The 21,478-nt window shown below is 37.9% G+C and overlaps 2 protein-coding genes across 2 annotated transcripts; both read right to left on the bottom strand.

The window, feature by feature from the left end:
• Window positions 1-4,609: 4,609 nt before the first annotated feature.
• On the bottom strand, window positions 4,610-7,495 carry LOC134653228 (uncharacterized). The gene is made up of 4 exons (XM_063508555.1): window positions 7,228-7,495; window positions 6,800-7,075; window positions 5,921-6,125; window positions 4,610-5,461 (listed from the first exon to the last, which is right to left on the bottom strand). Exons 2-4 carry the CDS (start codon window positions 7,071-7,073, stop codon window positions 4,618-4,620), a joined length of 1,323 nt encoding a protein of 440 aa, XP_063364625.1. The 5' UTR covers window positions 7,074-7,075; window positions 7,228-7,495; the 3' UTR covers window positions 4,610-4,617.
• A 1,406-nt stretch (window positions 7,496-8,901) lies between these two features.
• On the bottom strand, window positions 8,902-21,388 carry LOC134653342 (mitochondrial 2-oxodicarboxylate carrier). Its single transcript, XM_063508675.1, has 4 exons — window positions 20,908-21,388; window positions 19,946-20,218; window positions 19,247-19,428; window positions 8,902-9,060 (listed from the first exon to the last, which is right to left on the bottom strand). Exons 1-4 carry the CDS (start codon window positions 21,247-21,249, stop codon window positions 8,943-8,945), a joined length of 915 nt encoding a protein of 304 aa, XP_063364745.1. The 5' UTR covers window positions 21,250-21,388; the 3' UTR covers window positions 8,902-8,942.
• Window positions 21,389-21,478: the final 90 nt, after the last annotated feature.

Raw genomic sequence — 21,478 nt, forward strand, 5'->3', positions numbered from 1 at the left:
TACAAAAAAACTTAGTTTTTATAAACCAATTTAGCTATCCGTCACTGACTGTCATCTCGGCCGAACTGAAGTTGCCAATCGAACAGTCTGTAAGCACCGCCCACAATCGAATACTTTACGTTGGGTCATAATTGAGCGGACAGAATACTTCCATGGTTTATATGCGTTCACTGGTAGGTACTAAAGTGTCATTCTATGGAACTTGCTAACTATGTAAACAAAAGTCAAGTGGTATCCAGCCAGCCTATTATGGATAGCTTTATCCGTATACTGTACGGATATGATGGTGGTTCTTGTCTACGTGACAGCGTGATAAAACGGTGTCCGTCACTTTCTATCCCACGGTGTTAAACAGTGACAGTTATTTTATCACGTGGATAAAGATGGATAAAGCTATCCATAATACGCCGGCAGATGAGACAATTTTTCGCCAATCTGATGAAATTCTCCGATCGAATCAGCAGGTGCGGACACATAAATGCCAATTTTCATAGTAGGTAATTATCTATGGAATGAATTTTCCTGATCAAATCAACTGATTTGATCAGTCATGTCTGGATACCACTTTACTTGTAATTTGACATTCAGTCAGAGACAATTTTAATATGGCGGTTTGTTTACATAGTAAGCAAGTTCCATAGAATGACACTTTAAATCAAGATGATTGTAGAAAATTACCAATTTAACTGTCATTTTAGGGGATATAGGGCATCCGCTAGCGTGGGCGGTTCAAGCACGCGGGTGCCATTATATGTTCTGTGATTGTAGGTAAAATCCGTCGCACGCGTCCGCGCCAGTTAGCAACGCTCATACTATTTTTCGACCGTTTCGGTGCGGATGGCACGACAGGCGTGTCATCAATGTCGTTTACGTGTGGTGTATATGACACGATAGGCGTGCCATCATATTCTACGACGTAAGGCACGCCTGTCGTGTCATTAAATAATTGTTCGCCGCCACAGCTAAAAAATATACTTGGTCAAGCAGATCTTGTCAGTAGAAAAAGGCAGCAAATTTGAAAAATGTAGGCGCGAAGCTTGCGCGAAGGGATATCGTCCCATAGAAAATTTGAATTTCGCGCCTTTTTCTACTGACAAGATTTGCTTCATCTATAAGTTAATAATATTTCAATCCAATGAAATCCCTTTTATTTGTCTGTATATTACCCTTTGCCCTCTGAGTAAGTTTTATTTATTTTTTAATACGTGGTTAATTTTATACGATAACTATTTTTTTTTATAATTTGCTTTTCAGTTGGTCACGAGTTATGTTAACTAACATAATTACATATGTGCTTTCAGATCTTGCCTGACATAGTTTAGGAAATGAATTTAAAGTAAAATAACTAACTATTCTTGTATACTTCATGCATTAACCAAAGTTTTTGTGATAATTATAATTACCTATGTACTAACATGTAGTTTCAATAATAGAATTTAACATTAGAATAGAAAAGCAACATCACAATTACTTTACTATTGAAACTACATAGTTAATGTGTAAAAGAACGAATAAAACTGATGATAATAAAATTGCGTTTTATTTAAAGCACTGACATATAAAAATAATTATCAAATCACTTCACAAATTAACATGTATTATGTTTTATATGGGGCATTATCTATGAAAAGGGACCTTATTGTCGATGGCGCTTACGCCGCACAGCGTCGCGCGGCATTGTATTTATATCGGAGCATCGTTAGTAATGGCGTGAGCGCCATCGACAATAAGGTCCCTTTTCATAGATAACGTCACAATTATCAAATCACTTCACAAATTAACATAATATATATTATGTTTTATATACTTAAAGACTTCGTCCATGCCAAGTCCCGCCAAGTATGGCGAAGCTAAAGTAAGGACCCTAAGCACGAATAATTTGGTACATTGACTGTCTGTTCCTATCTCTATCGCACGCGTGTAATATTGCTCTCCCGCCCTTTAATACCGTCGATGCCACTGTGCGAGCGGGACAGCAATATTATTACGCGCGTGCGATAGAGATAGGAACAGGCGGGTCAATGAACGAAATTCTTTGTGCTTAGCGTCCTTAGTTTATATGTAGGTACGTACTCACTACCAAGAGTACGAAGTCGGTAGTAACATACCGTGGCGGGGTCTATTTACCTACTATTGGCCGTGTAAGGCCTGAGTGGACGCTCGGGTTGGGCGTGCAGCGGGGCGGGGCGTGCGGCGTGCATGTCAAACAAATGCGCACGTATAGGTGCGGCCTTAGTGCACGCTGCTCACATCACGCGTGAGCCCACAGCCACGCTGCACGCCCCGCCGAACGCTCCGCTCCGAGCGTCCACTCAGGCCTTACACTTATTCATAAACGGTTGCTAACTTAATCAGTTGATGATCGTCGTTTGTCCCTATCTGTCGTTATGCCATAGAGAGGGACAAACGATGATCATCAACTGATTAACTTAGCAGACGTTTATGAATAAGGGAGTATATTTTTTTAGATTTTAAGGTGGATCCACCATTGAAATCACAACATTGATACAAACATGACTAAAATCTCGATTTAATCCTAACTAGCGACCCGCCCCGGCTTCGCACGGGTTACAGAAAACCTGAAAAAATTATACTCCTAAACCTTCCTCAAAAATTATTCTATTGATAGGAGAAAACCACATGAAAATCCGCTTAGTAATTAATCTTTGAGTTAACCGCAAACATACATACATGCATACAGACATGCAGACGCAGCGGGGGACTTTGTTTTATAAGGTGTAGTGATAAGGTGTTAATTTAGAACGCTACAAAATAAGGCCTCATTTAGACGACGCGAGATCGCATGCGAGTTTCATTACATTGCGGGTTTTGATCGGTCAGTTGAATTAGACGTAACCAAACAGTCCGCAATGTAACTAAAATCGCCGTCTAAATCAGCCCTAATGGTGGCGGCGGCATCACAACAACTGGAATGTATGAATTTTACTATTACGCACTTAGAGGATAAGTATAACCACGGAGTAGCCATTAACCTTTTGGACGCCAATGACCGATATATCCGCACCGTAGGTTCAACGCCAAAGACCGATTAATCGGTCACAGACCACAGAGCAACATAGACCTACGTGCATATGCATAAAGTTCAATTTCAGTATTGACACTTCGGTGACGTGGCGTCAGCGTGACAGCTTTTGTGTTTGACACGGCGTCGAAAAGGTTAACAGGCGTTCGCCTCTGTCGAAAATAGGTGGCCAATGGTCATACACAATGTAAGGACAGACGTTTATCTGACATGGCTATTTTTACGTTACGCATACATTTGACGTGCCCCTCCCCCGCAAAAATCGGCAGACTGTTTTGTACAGAAAATTACAGACAAGGCGACTCCGGTTGGTTATATCCTCTAAGATTATGCAGAGTTTGGTTGGTGAATATAATTTCATTCTGTATAAAAAAAAAATATCTGGGTGACCGAGCTTCGCTCGGAAAACTTATAAAAACTTGAAAATGCGCGTTTTCCCAGAGATAAGACCTAGCTAGATCGATTTTTCGCCCCCGAAAACCCCCATATAGCAAATTACATCGAAATCGTTAGAGCCGTTTCCGAGATCCCCGAAATATATATAAATAAATAAATAAATATATAAATAAACAAGAATTGCTCGTTTAAAGATATTAAAAAAAAATATAACGCGAAAGTATAGTTGTATCAATGTTGCAATTTAACAATATCTTTAACATTCCATCTTACATTATATTCAGTCATAATTTTGTTTTCGGTACGGTCACTACTACCGTAAAAATACATTAAAATTTATGCGCTTACAAATACATATAAAACTGGCAATCGTGGCGTGCTCTTCACACGATTCTAAAGTAACTTGCCAAATTGAACTTTATTGTAATACCTTTAGGTTTACTTTACAAAATCTGACAAAGGTGGTAAGAGTTAAATGCAAATATACCTTTAGTTTACATCTAGTATTTACAAAATTCTAGGTAGAAATTATCACATAGGAAGGACTCTATGAAACTAAATCTTGATCCGTAAGATTGCACCTGTCCAACTTCTTTGTCCAATGTGTATTTGTGTCTCACTTTTGGTTTATTGCGAGAGCGAGACGCAATGCACATTGGACCAAGAAATTGGACAGGTGGAATGAATACCAACCTAACCAACCTTAGAAGCTTGGCTTTCCTATATCCAAGATATACCCCGCACCAAACAGTTACTGATGTAGAAAAAGTGTAAGAAAAATTCTGGCATCGATTTTGACAACTAAAACAGATGGCAATGTATGGTCCCATACATTTATTGAAAACTCTTGATTCAGTTACCAAATTAACACATTCATTGCCACCCAGCCAAACAAGACATCCGCGCCAGGCCTCAAAAATTTCTTTATATAAAGGTGTAGTACCACAATCCCGACTATCGGGTCGGCTGGCCTGGGAACAAAATTATAAAATACCCGATAGTCGGGTTTTCTGCACTGAATGTGTTAAATACATGCGCAGCAAAGCGCCATCTACTTCAGCTGTCAAATTCGGAGCTCAATTTTTTCTTACCTAAAGAAGCCTTTGCCCAGCAGCAGGGTTCATGATGATGTTCATGACACCTCTTCTACAATGAATAACTCTTTGCCCTTACTATATCTAAGATTTCTTTTTCACCGGCCCTTTGCATCTACAACACAGCTGACCGTCTTTCGTCTTCTTAAAATGCAAATTGAACTCCTGTTTAAATATCTTCCTATACATAGACTCTTTCACAAACATCGCATTCCCTTTGCTACACTCATTAAAATACATTGTATACATCTGCTTTATACTCAAACTGGGATCTAGATACTGTTTTTTTCTAGAAAACTGCTTAATTTGCTTCCCGTCTAATGTGTTGAAAGATAAGATGTGGTTTCTTACCTTATCTTTTACTTCTTGAGGCACAGCATGCGCGCTGGCCTGGTTCAGGCCTCTACCGTCCGGCTTTGGAATGTTCATCTCAGATTTAGTTAAATGCACGTTGTAGACTGGCTTTTGGGATATAGCTAATGTTCCTAAATAGAAATTCTTACATACTGTGTATCTCACAGCTCTAACTAGGAAGAAATATTTAAAGGAATACTTTCTCTTGCGATCAGCGTCTAGTTTACTATGTTTCACATAGTTTCTTTCAGTCGTGTTAAGCAAAAAGTGTTTCTTTTCGTTAGCGTTTAAGGAATAGAATGCTTTGAAGATATGTTCTCTGTCTGTGTCGTCGATTCTCTCGTTGCATTTGTATTTGCACGTTTTGAGGCAGTCTTTGGTGTTTCTGACCCGTCTCTCGGGGACATATTTGCCCCGGCGACTGATGTAGGCTTCGCCTCGTTGGTGCTTCAGTTTTCTGACGTTGCAGGCCCATTGGTTCGGGTTGGGGACCAAACTTCTTGACTTTTTGGTTATGTTTTCAATCTCGATTTGTATTGAGTGATGTGTTATTTCCACTTGTTCTGGTTTGCATCTGGAAAGTTAGTATGACAAGGTTTTTGAAAAAATACTGAATATATGTAGCCAGAAGTACTTATTTTTTACATGTATTCCAAGATATTTATTTATTTAAACTTTATTTCACAAAATATAACATTTACAACGATGTATTAATGTATTAATGCCAAATGGCATTCTTTACCAGTCAACCATAGGGCCAGAGATACCTACAATTGGTGCAGTGCGATATGCTGGAAAACCTCTATTACTAATTAAGATTTATAGGAGAACCTACTCTATTTATCATTGATAGATTTGATAGCCGGCAAGCCTGGCTCAACTTTCGCCATATCCTTCTGAAACTCATCCTTCTGACAATCCTCGTAGCTATAATATTGCTGCTGAACGCTGTTCACCAGCATATACTGCTTAAACATGGCTCCTTGCAGCAGGATTACTTGAAAACTCTATTAAAAATAAAATTAAAACTTACTCTATCTGCTTATCATTCATAGCCGGCAAGCCTGGTTCAACTTTAGCCACACAATCGTCCTTCTGATAGGCCTCATAACTGTAATACTGCTGCTGCACGCTGTTCACCAGCATATGTTGTTTAAACATGGCCGCTTGTGGTAGGATCACGTGGGAAGTTATTTGTAACGGTGCCGATGGTTGCAGGACTTGTGAAGACATTTGTGCTGTAAGTGCAACATATACATTTTTTAATTTTATTTTTATTTTTGTTGGTCCGAAAGTGGAATATTGTGCGGATTTTAAGGCATGAGAGTTAAACAAAGAAACAAAATAATTTTCAAAATATTAACAACATTTTTATCGTAATTAATAAGCCCTTTGCATAAAGGGCCATCTACCAAGTGTCTTCTAAAAACTTAATTGCCCCTGGCTGATGGGGCAGACTAACAACAAGAAATTGTTGTACCACCCACTTCACAGTCGCCATCAGATATATCGGAGAGGTCAAGGTGTTCACAAATATCTGAACAAAGCCTCTATCAAGATGTTATACTAAATGTTCAGATATTTTTGAGTAGCTTACCAACTCCGATATATCTTATGGTGACTGTATTATACAGTCGCCATAAGATATATCGGAGTATTTGGATTACCAAATACTAAAATAACAGTTCAATTTTCCAATTTACTATACAATCAATTTTGCCCCAATTTTGTACTACATTACAGGTCCAAACGACAAATTGAGGCAGACATACTTTTCAAGTACTGGTTCCTGTTGACTGATTAATAGCACTTTAACATCCTATTCAGTATTAAGTATATTCATACAAAATAAAAGAACATCTTGTAATACCATAGTTGCAATAAACAATTATGATTATGATTGACTGCTTACCTTGCAACGGCAGGCTTTGCAAATGAGTCTGCTGACACGACATCACCAAGTTCTGTGTTGTCTGTATCTGACTAATCTCATGCGCAATATGCTGCGGAGGAATATGCAGGGGCTCCGACATGGGTTGCTGGTAAACATTGTTCTGTGAGGTGAGTGGCAGGTGAGACAGGTGTATTATCTGCCGGCTCTGTATCTTGGTGTCCGTTATAGTCGGTTGGTATACTTGCACGATGTGCGGAAGCACTTGACCGGTGGAAGTTTGCATTTGTTCCATTTCTGAAATTTGAATCCATTCCGAAACGGAAACTTTTACTGAGGACACTTATTAGAAGCTAGGGTAAATTACATCGCTACGTTAAATTGTTCAGTTATGTAGCAGTTTACGGCAAATTCACATGTTTTGTAAACGTTTATTAGGAAAAACTTACTTTTTGAAATGGTGATGTGGATCGAGTTTGTTTCAATATATTCCAAGAATGAAGTTACAATCCATGAATATCGATACCCATTGCTGTAGTTTATAATTTCGTTAAAAAAACAAGAATTGAAATAAAGTGCAAAACTAAAGTAATAGTTATTTTGCCACAGTTCTATCTGTTGTTAGGAAACAAAACAACAATGGATGATAATTTCTGTCTAGTTTACCTTGGCCTGAAATAATGTCTTTAGAACCATTTGATATCGTATAGTAAAAATCTACTTCAGTGCTCTATAAATAATTACTAAAATCGTATGAACAAGTTTAATAAAAGTTCGTTGTATTCGCACATTGACATTATCAAATTTGCATCATACCAAACGTAACAAGCATTCAGAAACCCGAAAAAAGTAGACGTACATAAACGACTTCATACATAAATTATTCAACACTGAACTTCATTTATCGGAATAAAAATATTATGTTCAATATAAATAAACATTTCAAAAATAACAGGAAAGTAATTACAGATGTTTTAAATAAAATGGATGAAAAGTTTTTAGATTATAATTAAAAAATTAATATTTTGAACGGATAGTCATTTCTAGTGTTGTACTTAAACCGATAAAATATTAACGATTAATTTTAATATGTTCAAGGAAGTCAAACAGGATCAAAGAACAAGATTCAATTTTCTTAATAATATGTACAGTCGACGTCAAAGAGATCTTTACGACTAACGTTACAAAAAATTATTTACACGACTTTATTGTCATAGCATTTAGGTCGTGTAAACATTTTTTTGTTACTTTGGCTGTAAATTTCTCTTTGACGTCGACTGTACATAAAGTTAAGGAATAAAATGTATATTCATAAAATTCATAAATATTTAATAAAATTAAGATCTTGTTCTAAAGATAGAGAGAGCATGCGTGAGAAAAAAAGAAATAGCCAGTGAGAGTGAGAGAGTTTACTTTAATTTATACCTATACTTGGTCAACCAGATCTTGACAGTAGAAAAAGGCGGCAAATTCGCTCCTTTTTCTACTGACAAGATTTGGTTGACCAGCTATATTTAACAGTTTGGCCAAAAAAAAGGTTTTTAATTTAAGTGGTATCCAGACATGACTGATCAAATCAGTTGATTTGATCTGGAAAATTCATTCCATAGATAATTACTATGAAAATTGGCATTTATGTGTCCGCACCTGCTGATTCGATCAAAGAATTTCATCAGATTGGCGAAAAATTGTCTCATCTGGATACCACTTTATGCTAAAACAGACGCTGTGGATACTTAATTTACTTTGGCATTATTTTATTTTATTTTATTTAAAACAATCATATTATATACATACCTACATGCCGTATTTCCGCATACACCAGTGTTTACATTATCGCTTTAACGATTGGCCAACCTCCGTCGCATTAAAAGGTGTGAAATTTTACAACTTTAGGTGTGAAAGGTTAACCCTTCATACTTTTTCTCAATTTGCTGCTTTTTTGTAGTAAGTACTTAATGGAATATGTTGGCCAACTTTTTACTAAGGATTATATTAAAAACACCATGAGCTTTAGCATTTTTATTTAACAATTAGGTATGTACAGTTATTCCAGTTGAAATGCTTAATAACGTATAACATTGTATATGCACAAATTTACGTTTTCATACAATAAAATGGTCACACAACGCGTCATATCATATACCTAAGCTACCTGTTACTGTTACTTAAACCTATTGTCTAAGTAATGATATACATAGTCGTAAACAACAAGCATGATAGCGCCACCAGGGCCTAGACGCATCACCTTCGGCAGCAGTCCTTTGTACAGGGCTCTGAATCTGTAACAAAACACAATATTTGAATGTATATTCACAGTGACGGATGTGCCCTGGCTCTAGTAGGCCCGGGCCTAGGGCGTCGGATATACGAGTATATAGAAAGATGCTAAGAAACGGGCGGCTAGTACTTAACAAAGGGCCTAGGGCGGCCGAGGCTGCAAATCCGCTATTAGCGCTAGCGGTTCGCCAAAAAATGCTGCAAATAGTGTTAAAGGTATGAGAATCGGTACGATTTATCTTTAGGACATTTGAAACAATTTGACCCGAAGCGCCAACAAATAAAAAAAAAAACGAGAGGAGTTATGGCGTCATCTTTTTTTTGTACCTATGGAATTTAAAAAAATATTGTTTAGTAACCTATCGTGTGTGGTATTAAACGAAAGGGCTTTCTGAGCCGATTCCAGAAATATATCATATCATTACATTACAGTCAATTTTTTTTTAATTATAATAAAAATAATTTTTAAACATACCATGTTTGGGCATCTTCAGATACAATAACGTAAATTTTTTTTTGTAAAATATACCTCAAATTAGTTAAAGGAGAGTATTTTCAGTTAATTCTTACATAGACAATTTTTACTACGACTTATAGATTCCGAGATATAAGCGACTTTCTGAAAAAACCGTACTTGCTTTGTGAAATGCTTTCTTTTTAAATATTTAATTGAGAGATTAGGTAGGATAGGTCACACTTTGTAAAATTGAAAATTAAAAAAACAATACTTAATGTAAATATTTTCAAAAAAGCTTTATTAGGGTTAGATATGAGGATATTAGGTATAATTTGAGGTATATTTTAGAAATAAATATTGAACGGTATTGTATCTGGAGAAGCTCAAACTTATTATGTTTTGAAAATTATTATTATTATTATTTAAAAAAAATACTGAAATGTAATAATGTGATATATTTTTGGAATCAGCTCAGAAAGCGCTTTCGTTTAATACCACACACGATAGGTTTCTAAACATTTTTTTTTATTCCATACAAAAAAAGATGACGTCATAACTCCTCTCGTTTTTTTTTATTTGTTGGTGCTTCGGGTCAAATTGTTTCAAATGTCCTAAAGATCAATCGTACCGATTTCCATAGGTACCTTTAACATCATTTGCAGCATTTTACTGAATTTTTCGGTGTACCGCCAGCGCTATATTGTTTTATTTCCATTCACTGGCTACTGTATTATTCATTACAAAAATATGATTAGGACACCGTCGACGATATAAATACATATAAGATAAAATTAGAGAATTTTATTACCTATGATTAATTTTTGAATAAACCTCAATCATGGTCATGGTATTATTAAGTAAAATAGATAATTCACCTCAACTCTCCTGCCAGATACCTATACTTACTTGCATGACTGCATGCAATGTAAAACTCTGTTGTTCACCTCTGACTTTATGTATTGTGTGTTACCTTGTAAATTTTATTTATTATTATCTATAAAGCAGGCAGGCAGTTGAAATAACTGATAATGCTTGTATCCAGAGTCATCAACAGAGTTTTCCGTGTTGAGTAGAATTTGCGTTGTGCTTATCTAATTTGTTCTTGAACTCATTGAAACTTTGGGCCGATACTACGTCTTCTGGGAGTTCGTTCCAAGCTTTGACCACTCTGTTGCTAAAGAAGTGTCTATGAGGATTATTGTAGAACCTGCGAGACACCAGCTTATACTGATGACCTCTCAGACGGTTGTTATTATTGCGTTCTAGCATCTTATGGAAGTCTTTGAGATCATAGTGTTGGGTTAGTATTTTATATGTATGTCTCGATCAGATCTCCACGCTCTCTACGCCTCTACGCTCCTTCAAGGTTGTGAGCTTTAGGAAGTGTAGTCTTTCTTCATAGGACATGTTTTTGACTTTCGTCGGTTTTTTGGTGAAACTACGTTGAACCTTCTCCACCATGTCAATATCCTTGATAAAATAAGGGATCCACACTTGAAATGCGTACTCCAAATTTATTTTGAGATTGTGCAAAACAGACAGTTTTTATCTATTTGTATAACGAATCTTGAATCCAAGCTATTTAGCTGTCGCTATTTAATGAACTATCTCCGTTCACTGCCTAGTTGAGCTATATTTAAATTGAAACCTATTTATCAGCGCACTAATTGGGTAATTAGAAGGCATATTAAATAGTTGTATGCAATAAGTAACCAACAATTATAATGTTTTTAAAATGTGAATATGCAAAAATAACAATAGGGTCATTAAACACTTGTTTAACTTCCACTTACATCAAAAGAAGTTCATGATTTTAAGTAGGTAAGTATATATTTTAATAAAAAATAGTGATATATACACTTTAGTAAAGTGTTTAAAAATAAAAGTGCCATAATTATGACGGCAGCTGCAATTGTTAAATTATTTACTGAGATGATATTATATTTATACATTGGTGTTTACTTCAGTCTGTGTTGCACATCTTTGTTACTATTTTGCGTAAATAACAGGCCACTTGGATGCAGTCCAAGAACATATGCACGGTGCGACTTCGGGCAATGCACTGAATCCGCTGAACTTTACGTGGACAATACATATTACGAAACTGCATGTGCAATTCTAGAAACCACATGCTGCTGTGCAATAACCTTTCTCATATTTCAGGACAATACGTAGGTATACTTACTTACTGTTAAATAACCTAAGTAACTCATATCTATGTTATTTATCATACTTATTATGTTATTATGATTCGCGTTGCTACAGGTTCGTAATTTACTAATAGATTGGTCATAATTAAACATCCGGTATAGATATGAGCGCCGCGCCGGCGCGCCGCCGCCGCCGACAAAATTTTCGCGCCGCCGCCGCCGACGCTGCGCTATCGGCGTGGCATCGGCGTGACCTTGGTAGTTACTACTACTTTCGGAATCAGATAATATATTTTTAATCGAGTTTAGATCATTAACGGCGCCACTTCGAATAGTTTATAGGCATTCAAAAGGTATTATAGGCCCATATAATTAAAAAATATCGAAGGCAAATGCAAACTTATATGTCTAGTAACCGCGCTAGTAGTCTTGGGGAAACGAAATTATTTAATATCAATTTTAACATCAATATGGTTGTAATAAACATACTGATTTCCTTCAATTTTTATTGTGGAACGTTCCACATTACAATTTATATTGTATATATACGAGTACACTAGACATATGTCAATCACAATGAAAAAAATAACTGTGATCAACTCTGGCTAACGTGAGACTCGAACCCACATCTTTGGATTACCGATCCAATGCATAACTAATTTTGCCAGCTAACCATCCGTCATTTACCGCGAATTTAACCATTGCAAGCATGGTTAAACGTCTTTAAAAGGTATTAAATGGGGTTAATTTTGAGATATTAAGCGTTTCCACGTCCAAATGTCCGGCCGTTGGCTTCGCACGGAAAGGCGTCGGAATCGGGTCTCAAATATACTTGGCCACTGTTCAAATTTCAAGCTTTGCTCTCTCGTAGCTCAATCTTTGGCCTTGCATCGTTCGCATGGAATTAAGCCACTATCTGAACCTGCAAGTTTTTGGCCCTGTTTGGAGCTCAACTTTCGGCCTGTTTTAAAACGCTTGAGCATTGGTCCTTATGCGATCTTAGCTCCATTGTAGCTCGGCCTTTGGCGTCGCACGAATGCGCCCGCAGGAAAGCTCCAGATCTTTAACACTATGGCTTCAGTCTTTATCGGCCTGCGCCCTCGCTCTGCTCTCTTGCAGCTCGGCCTCGCACAGAAGCGCGCCGCAATCAGCGCTCTAGGCGTTCGGCCGTCAGCCAAGCTTACACTTGGCGTTCGATTCTTAGCTGTATGCTTACCTGCAGCTCATCCTCTGGCCTCGCATTGGGAGGCGTCGAAATCAAGTCTTCGGTGTTACATGGAGCTCGGCGTTGGGCCTCACTTTTTGACATAAATTGGTTTTGATGAATCGATATTGGTTAATGACGGAGCTCGATTTTCTTTGGACTGTCGACAAGACGTTTCCCTGATACAGTCAATCTGCAATTTTTAACTTAGCACAAAAGATAAGGGCCTCGCTAAGATCTTCCGGCCAGAGCCTCGCCAAGATTAAGACCGCCTCTGATGCCGCGCGATACCGCTTATCCACAGTTTATACGATATCAATTTTTTTCGTACCATTATTCAATAAATTATCCTTGAAAATAAAAAATGCATTTATTTCATAACTTTCTTACAGCAAATACATGTTTTTTCGGTAAAATTTTGGTTTGAATTCTTTTTTCATTAATCGAAGGTGTTTCAAGGCCACGCCGCCGATTCGCCGCCGCCGCCGACCAATTTTGACCGGCGCGCCGCCGCCGGCTATATGCCTATCGGCGCTCATATCTAATCCGGTATAGTATAGTCTTCTTGAAATAAACCAGTTTTAATGAAGAACGGCATTTGCAAAACATTTGCCAACAACAAAACAAGATAATTTCAATACACCTAATTTTTTGACTAATTTTGGCATATTGCCAAATATAAGTAAGAAAATGTTGAACGCTAGCCTAGTTCTGTAGATTTGAATAATAAACATATTTATCTACTTTTTAAAACATTAAGTTTATCAACAAAGGAGGAGTATAGTGTCAATCAATATCACTCGATAATATCGAAACGTGACAGTATTTTTAGATCACTGAACTATGTACTAAGTAAACATCGCAACAGTCCAGTGATATCAAACGTGTTCATCAGACTTATCTGATACCTATGGTAAATAAAATGATAAAAGCCAACTACTCTACCTGGCATATTTAAAACATAGAAAAACCATAATACTCGTATAGTCTGGCAAAAGTGGCAAACCAATTTATATATATATATATAAATCATTTATTCCAGACAACAACGATCCATAGGTATGTGTACATTTGAGATAATATTAAAAATAAATAAAATTAGGTATAGGTATAACATAAAAATTCATGACTAGACATTAAAATTAAATTAAACATAGCATTTGATAACTGATAGGTAATAATTAAAATTCATTGATTATTAAAAGATTAAAATTTTAAAACTATAAAATAGAAATTAAAAATTAAGGTTAAACACTGTAAATATATGCGCAGTCCAATTCAATTAAAATGTCAAAACTTAAAACTAAAATCAGTAAAAATAGGTATATAATATAAAGATCCATGACTAGACATTAAAATAAACTAACTGAGCATTTGATAATTGATAAAAAATAAAATTGATAAGTAATAATAAGATAAAATAATAACATTTATTGATAAGATTTACTTTAAAAAACTATAAGCTAAAGTTTAAACGCTCTAAAGTTATGCGCAGTCAAGTTTAGTTAAATGTCAAGACCTAGAACTATTCTTAAGTTAGGATAATGTGGGAACATGGAGACTATCCCAGTGCCTTGCTATAGGACAATCTAGCCTATTAGCCACCAGACTTAGGATGCTGTTGGAGCTCTCACGTACGCGGCGCATAAGGGAGGCGGCTCTTTTTCGCATTATGGCATGAAAACCATCTACTCGCGTATCCGCAAACATACCCGAAGCGCTACAGAACTTAGGAAGACCCAACAGCATCCTAAATATGTTATTGTACTGAACGCACAAGGCGCTGACTGCCCTCTGAGTATAGTTGACCCACAGGCTGCAAGTGTAAAAGGATTGGCAATATGCCTTAAACAGAGTTATCTTAACTTCCCTTGTACACCGAGCAAACCTGCGAGCCACCATGTTACCCCGGACAGCCAACGCCCTGCGCTCCCTCTCAACGTCTAGATCATCCGAGAGGTCCTCCGTGACCCAATGACCCAGGTATTTGAACTTCTTGGTCCTATCCAGAGGTATTCCGTACAGCGAGATTTCCGGTACCCTATCCACCTTATGCTCACGCGGCTGGAAAACAACAACCTCACTTTTAGCCACATTGTACCTAAGTCCGTGAGTCACAGCATACTCCTCGCACTTAGTCAAAAGTTTTCTGATTGCACATACAGAGGGCCCCAGCAGCACCATGTCATCCGCGTAACTAATATTGTTAACCATTTCCCCGGCAATTGCACAACCAACTCTGGTACTGCTGAGATCCTCTATGAGCGCATTGATGTACAAGTTGAAGAGACGGGGCGAGGTTAACCCCCCCTGCCTCACCCCGCACCTCAACCTGTACTCATCAGAAAAGGCATTGCCCCACTTGACTACATTTGTTTGGTTGTTATACCAATAATCAAAAACCCCTATTACCTCATCCGGTACGTCTGTCTCTGTACGAAGCTTATGCCAAAGAAGGTCGTAAGACACCATATCAAAAGCTTTTGATAGGTCAAGAAAACAAGCGTAAACTGGTGTTTTCCTATCGGTGTAGTATCGGACAGTATGCTTGAGACAAAGAATTGCTGTTTCAGTCGATAGCCCTGCTCGGAAACCAAACTGGGCATCGTGCAGCTTAAGGTATTTACACAATTGTCGATCAAGCAAACTGTCCAACACCTTAGCTACCGTGGTCGCTAATGATATGGGTCTATAATTAGCCTTGTCAGACGGATCCCCTGTTTTGTTCTTGATTATTGGTACAACCACCGTTTTCATACACTCATCAGGCAAATACGAGTGACGCAGAGACAGGGTGTAAAACATCGCCAACACGCGCGGCAGGTGCACCCCGGCATGCTTAAAATGCTCCACACTAATACCGTCATGGCCAGGAGATTTACCTCTAGTCATATTTCGTATGACCGAAGCGACCTCCGACGCGTCAAACTTCATGGGTGCCCCTGCCCTACCAGCGACACTTGCCCTAGCCTGAGGAACATTAGAAACACAATTTAGAGGCTTAACTAAAAAACTGTCCCTAAACATATTAGCCACGTCAGTGGGCTCACTAAGACCATCGACATTGAGAGGGATACACGTTCTGGGGTTAAGTTTGTTGGTCTGTTTCCAAAAGTTTCGAAAGTCTTGCTTAGCATGGTGAGAGGCTAGAACATCCATCTTTATCCGATCAGCGTTGTCCTGGCACCACTTCAACCTGGACTTAAAAATGCGCTTGGTTTCCGCCATCCGCTCATATAAGTGCCCATTCGACGGCTTACCATGCGCGACCCATAGCTGAAAATGGAGCCTGGCCTCTTTGTGATAAGGATAAACATATTTGTTCCAACCTACTACGCACTTTCTTCTTCTTTTGTTGTTACTACCAGACCCACATACACTCTCTTCAGCCGCATACTTCAGCGCGTTAATAATGTCGTTATATAAACGATCTATAATTGCCCTATGATTACTTTTGCTACACAAACCATCACAACATTCAGTCAGTTCCTTCGGAAAGTCTATGTGTCTAAGTCTCTCATTACACAAATAATGGTACTGTTCAATTTGTGTAGCATCTCTATGTCTCCACAATACCCTATCATACACATAGTTAGACTGAGTATACACAGGTTTCAACACATTGATATCACAGCTAATTTCCAAGGCTAAATGATCAGACCAATTAGACCCGTAATGTACCTTTACATTTGCAACTGATTGCATCGCTGCCTCGGTAACCAAACAATGGTCGAGCCAGCGCGTGCAACCGTGTGCGTCACTCACGAACGTAAAGGTATCGGATGTTACGCCCAACTTAACGATATCCGCGCATAACCAAAACTGGTCCTCACAAAACTTTAATAGTTCCCTACCAAATAAACTGTCGGGATGCGCATTGAAATCCCCTAGAATATAAACTGAGGATATCTCGACACTTTCCACGATAGCACATACTTCACTCAGGCACTCTGTAAAATCGCTCAAGTTATCAGCATGGTTAACGGGCATGTAAACCGAAAACACCAAAAACGAACGATCACAAACTTGTATTTTAATTGCCGCGAGCCGATCACTAGCACAGTCAATCACGGACACTGAGTCGAACGCACTTTTCTTCCATAATAACGCTACACCACCATATGGCCTACCGCGTATTATACCTACAGTGTCATCGATACTAGACTTGCCCGTAAAACCAAAGCTATCATCAATGCTACCTAAGTATGCCAAGCTATGATTAAAAAGCCAATGCTCCTGCAAAGCTATTATGTGAGCATGTTTACATAAAGATCTAACATAGTCAACAGAGCGCGTAACTGATTTACAATTATAACTAACAATATTACATTTACTGATATTATTATTCATTTAAAAATATTATATATGATTTATTTAGCTAACCGAGTCTATCTGCCTGTTTTTAAAATGGATAAAACGCCTAAACGAAATATTCTCGGGCCAAAGCGCTTTATTCATAAAAATATCCAGACTTTGTCCGGGCACAAACATCTTGTAGGCATCATACTCCTTAACTTGCTTCATAGCTAATTTTACAAGTGTGACTTTAATGTTCGTTTTTTCCCGTATGTAATCAACAATATCCTCCGGCGACGTACTCCTGTCAACATTGTTTATAAACAACGGAATCCTCGACTCCGCTGCTCTAAACTTGCAATTAGTGCTTGTTGTTGCCGTTCCCTTATCGCCAATAAACCGGTTCTTGTAACGCTTGTTCTGCATAGTAACCCACTCAGAGTTCGTTTCCTCTCGCTTCCACTCCCCCGGGGCTTGAACTACATCTGCAAAAGACTTATCCTGCGCCTGAGAAACGTTGTTTGCCGATGATTCCCTACTCGGCTCGACTCGACTCGGCAACTCCCCGCTGGATTTTCGACCTAAGTGACTCGCGACAGTAGCATGGTGCGCAACGTTATTCGACTGCACAGGTGCTGCCGATGCAGAAAGCTCAGTATTGGCTGCGCGCTGCTCACGCTCCTCGGCCGATGAAGTAGATGCTACGGAGCTTGTACGTACGCGAGAGCGAGACGGCAACTTGTCGCAGCCGGAATCGCCCGCTCGGTGACTCACCTCGTCGTTATCTGTAACCGACCGAAATGACAAGTGCGGCGGTAGGCCAATCGGTCCGCTATTCAAATTTAAATGTACGTTATGCGCACCACGACGGTTATTTATATTGGATTTCTGCGAAAAGTTAAAATCCACTTCTTGGTGACTATCGTTTACCACAGTGTCGTTTCTGTTACACAATAACTCTTGTTTCATCTGATGTACGAGTATTTTGGTAGCATACGTATCCTTTATGCTTTCCAAATCATGTTTAAGAACCGTGATGTCCTTAAGAAGTCTTGATACGTCCAGGTGATCCCATGTTATCGGAGGAAGCTTGTTTAGGTCACAGGCCACGAACACGGGTAACTTTTCACTGTCCGTTACTTTGAAGACATTGATGATGTCAAACAAATCCTTGCTACTTTTCCCCTCCTTGCTCTTGGCCTTGCGTTTTATGTTGCGCAGGTCTGTCGAAATAGAGTGAAAAAGCAAAGATTTAGCCTTCTCAATGTCTTCTACACTGAAAGCTGAAGAGCAGATTTTCACTAAACTGTCGCTTTCCATAATCATGTGTTTATTTTGGATAAAACACAGCGTCTCGTTCACAACTAAATTGCAGTTAATGCACTTCACTAAATTAACAGTCGACATTTTTAAAACACGTAACAGGCAGAGCGCCTACCGACCGTTGCATGCGCGCATACACATCAAGCGCACGGCGCAGACTGTGAATTTAGTCCACTGCATAGTAATGCAGCGCGGAACCGCTATAACGTTATAAGCACCATACGGAAACATTTGCACCGGGAACGGCAAGGAGCGGTTGTTAGTACCTATACATTTTTACTTTTATTTTAACTTTTTACTATAATATCTCTAGAAAAACTGTAATTTAAATTTTAATAAATGACTACAATTAGGGATTAAAAGTCTTTCAATGTAACAAGCCTTTGATCATCGTTTGCCTGCATCTGTCAATCAATCAATATATTTTATTTGTTAAACATAGGTACATAGGTGTTACAATTAATTACTTAGTAGAGTCGGACCAAGAAAAGTCTGCAGCGGATTTGATAGCCCACGCAGTGCAAGTGTCATTTATGCGTCATAATTTCATAGAAGTTTGACGTTTAAAATAACACGTGCACTGCGTGGGCTATCAAATCCGCTGCAGACTTTTCATGGACTGACTCTATCACTATGTCTTACCAGCATCGCTCTGCCACTTTGATATTTAAGAATAATTTTATCAGAGGTATAAGTTATGGCCAAATTTTACGAATAAGAGCGTAACACGCAGAACCATAGTCATAATGATGACTTACCCTTCTTCTCGATACACCATTACAATTGCCCCTGTAGTAGACCTGTACTTGACGACCCCTGGGACCGGCTGCGGGCCCTGGATCCGACTCTTGGCCACGTCGAAGGGAATGTTCACACAAGACCCGAGCACGCCAGACGTGAACCCGATGGCAATCTTGCGACCGAATTCCAGAACAGGGTCCTGTGAAAAAGTTGATTAAGATAATAGCATGATTGAAAGTCCATTGTGATTAAAATTAAATAAATCTCACTTGATTGGCCTATGAACCCTTTATTATTATTTCCTTTATTCATTTTTCTTCTTAGGTTAGGATTTTTACATTATGCGTATCAAATTAAAATATTTCAAAAATATTACTATGATTATTATTTATTATATAAGTGTTATATCATTCTGCGTTCATCTAATTATCACTATCATAAGATTCACAAGTAATAATACGGTCAACAACAGATAAGAGTACCATCGCCCACACTTATATGTCCATTGTTGGACCTTATGCCTTTTGTAATAAGGTCCACCCACCGATGTACAGTTAAGACTGTTGCTGTTTGTACCAGTGGAATACATTATTAAATGAATATGTGAATACATTAACTGCCTAAGAACCATACAATATCGGACGATAATAAACCTTAAACTATAAAGACAAAGCACAATGTAGCTTAATCCACTCTGTGTGAATTTAAATACTCACTTCGTATTCAGGGACATAACCTTTGACGCTATGGTAGAATCCGAAATAAACCATATTGAATACGCCGTTTCTCATAATAGTTGCTGTTATGCCTTTGTTTAGTCCTTTGAATCCGAGCCCATTTTCTCGGACTATTTGCCTCGTTACAGACCAAGTGCTTGGGATTTGTGTGGCAAGAGACTTGTTAGATTGAAGGGTGACCTTGACAACTTCGAATGGGTTCACTAATATTCCTTCTGTGACGCCAGCGCTGAGGCCAGCTAAAGCAAAGGTCTGAAAAAAGACATTTTTTGAAATTAAATATTAAATAGAATAAGAATTACTTTTACAGATACGAATAAAGAGCTTATTGAGTAGTTAACTAAGGTATAATATTATTCTGATCATGAATTTAAAAAAATATATATATAATCTTTAACGGCTGTACTTAACTGTTTAATGTAAACTTTACGACATTTAGTAAGTAGATACCTAACTTTTTTCCCAGCGATTCTTTATCTGTTTTATCTGTATATGGTTACCAAAATAGAAGTGGTTATAATAACAAGTATTTCGCATGATATTATCTTATCAAAAACAAAGCAACTGTTTTAAAGCAAACATAATCTATACCTACTATAAGGAGAGCAATTATGTTAAAATATAGACACAGGTGACTCTAAATGATAATCTGTACAAAATATGTATGGTAATTAATAATAAAAATATCAAAAGCACAACAAGCACAAAAAAAAAGTGTAATATAATCACCATAAAATAGTCACCCTGTATAAAACATTGCTAGGATATTGGTTAAAACTAAATTTTAAAAGAATTATATGAATGCCTGCTTCTCCGTGAATAAACAAACAAAAAATATATGAGGAGAATCTAATATTATGATGAGACTTATAATTATTTTATTTTAAATGGTTCAAATACTAAAATCTAATTAAAACAATGTAACATAAAATAAATCTCACTAAAGGTGTAGGTGTGCTGGAACCAAACATGAAAAACCTTTTGGTTTGCTCAAATGTCACAAACTTTGTTGCACGCTTAGGAGTTTCAGCCAGGATTGGGGGCAGGATACCTTTCCAGAAAGAAGTCACTCCCTCATATTTGTACATCTTCTTTAAACAGTCGAATACACCTCTGTAGTAGTGAGGATCAGAGCTCTTTATAGCTGTAGTTGTTGCCTGTAGTTGCAGTCTCGTCTTAACAAGATCCAAAGGATGCATTATACAAACTTCTACAAATCCTGCACTTCCACCAGCCCCAATTTGCATTGCAGCTTGTTTTAAAAGTTTCTCTATATCTCCCATTATGAAAATAATTCAACACCACAGTATAAATCAGTGAATAACTATAGTGCACTGGTAATAAGTGTAAATAATTTTTACACTTAGTTTAAACAAAATAAACATTAGCGGCACCACTGCCTGTCACCGCACAGCTGACGGCATACACAATAATGGTGTTGCCACTTGCTTAGTTATAGTATCCCATAAATATTAACCGTAATTGTACCGATTCGTGGTTACGTCCTTAACT

Source organism: Cydia amplana, chromosome 13, assembly GCF_948474715.1.
Source record: "Cydia amplana chromosome 13, ilCydAmpl1.1, whole genome shotgun sequence".
NCBI lineage: Eukaryota > Metazoa > Arthropoda > Insecta > Lepidoptera > Tortricidae > Cydia > Cydia amplana.

Coding starts and splice junctions, on each gene's coding strand:
- LOC134653228 (XM_063508555.1), bottom strand. CDS start 7,073: ATGGAACAAATGCAAACTTCCACCGGTCAAGTGCTTCCGCACATCGTG. Junction 6,126..6,799: donor GCAAAGCCTGCCGTTGCAAG/GTAAGCAGTCAA, acceptor TTGCACTTACAG/CACAAATGTCTTCACAAGTC. Junction 5,462..5,920: donor ATGAATGATAAGCAGATAGA/GTAAGTTTTAAT, acceptor CTAACTTTCCAG/ATGCAAACCAGAACAAGTGG.
- LOC134653342 (XM_063508675.1), bottom strand. CDS start 21,249: ATGGGAGATATAGAGAAACTTTTAAAACAAGCTGCAATGCAAATTGGG. Junction 20,219..20,907: donor CCAGCACACCTACACCTTTA/GTGAGATTTATT, acceptor GTCTTTTTTCAG/ACCTTTGCTTTAGCTGGCCT. Junction 19,429..19,945: donor GTTATGTCCCTGAATACGAA/GTGAGTATTTAA, acceptor ACTTTTTCACAG/GACCCTGTTCTGGAATTCGG.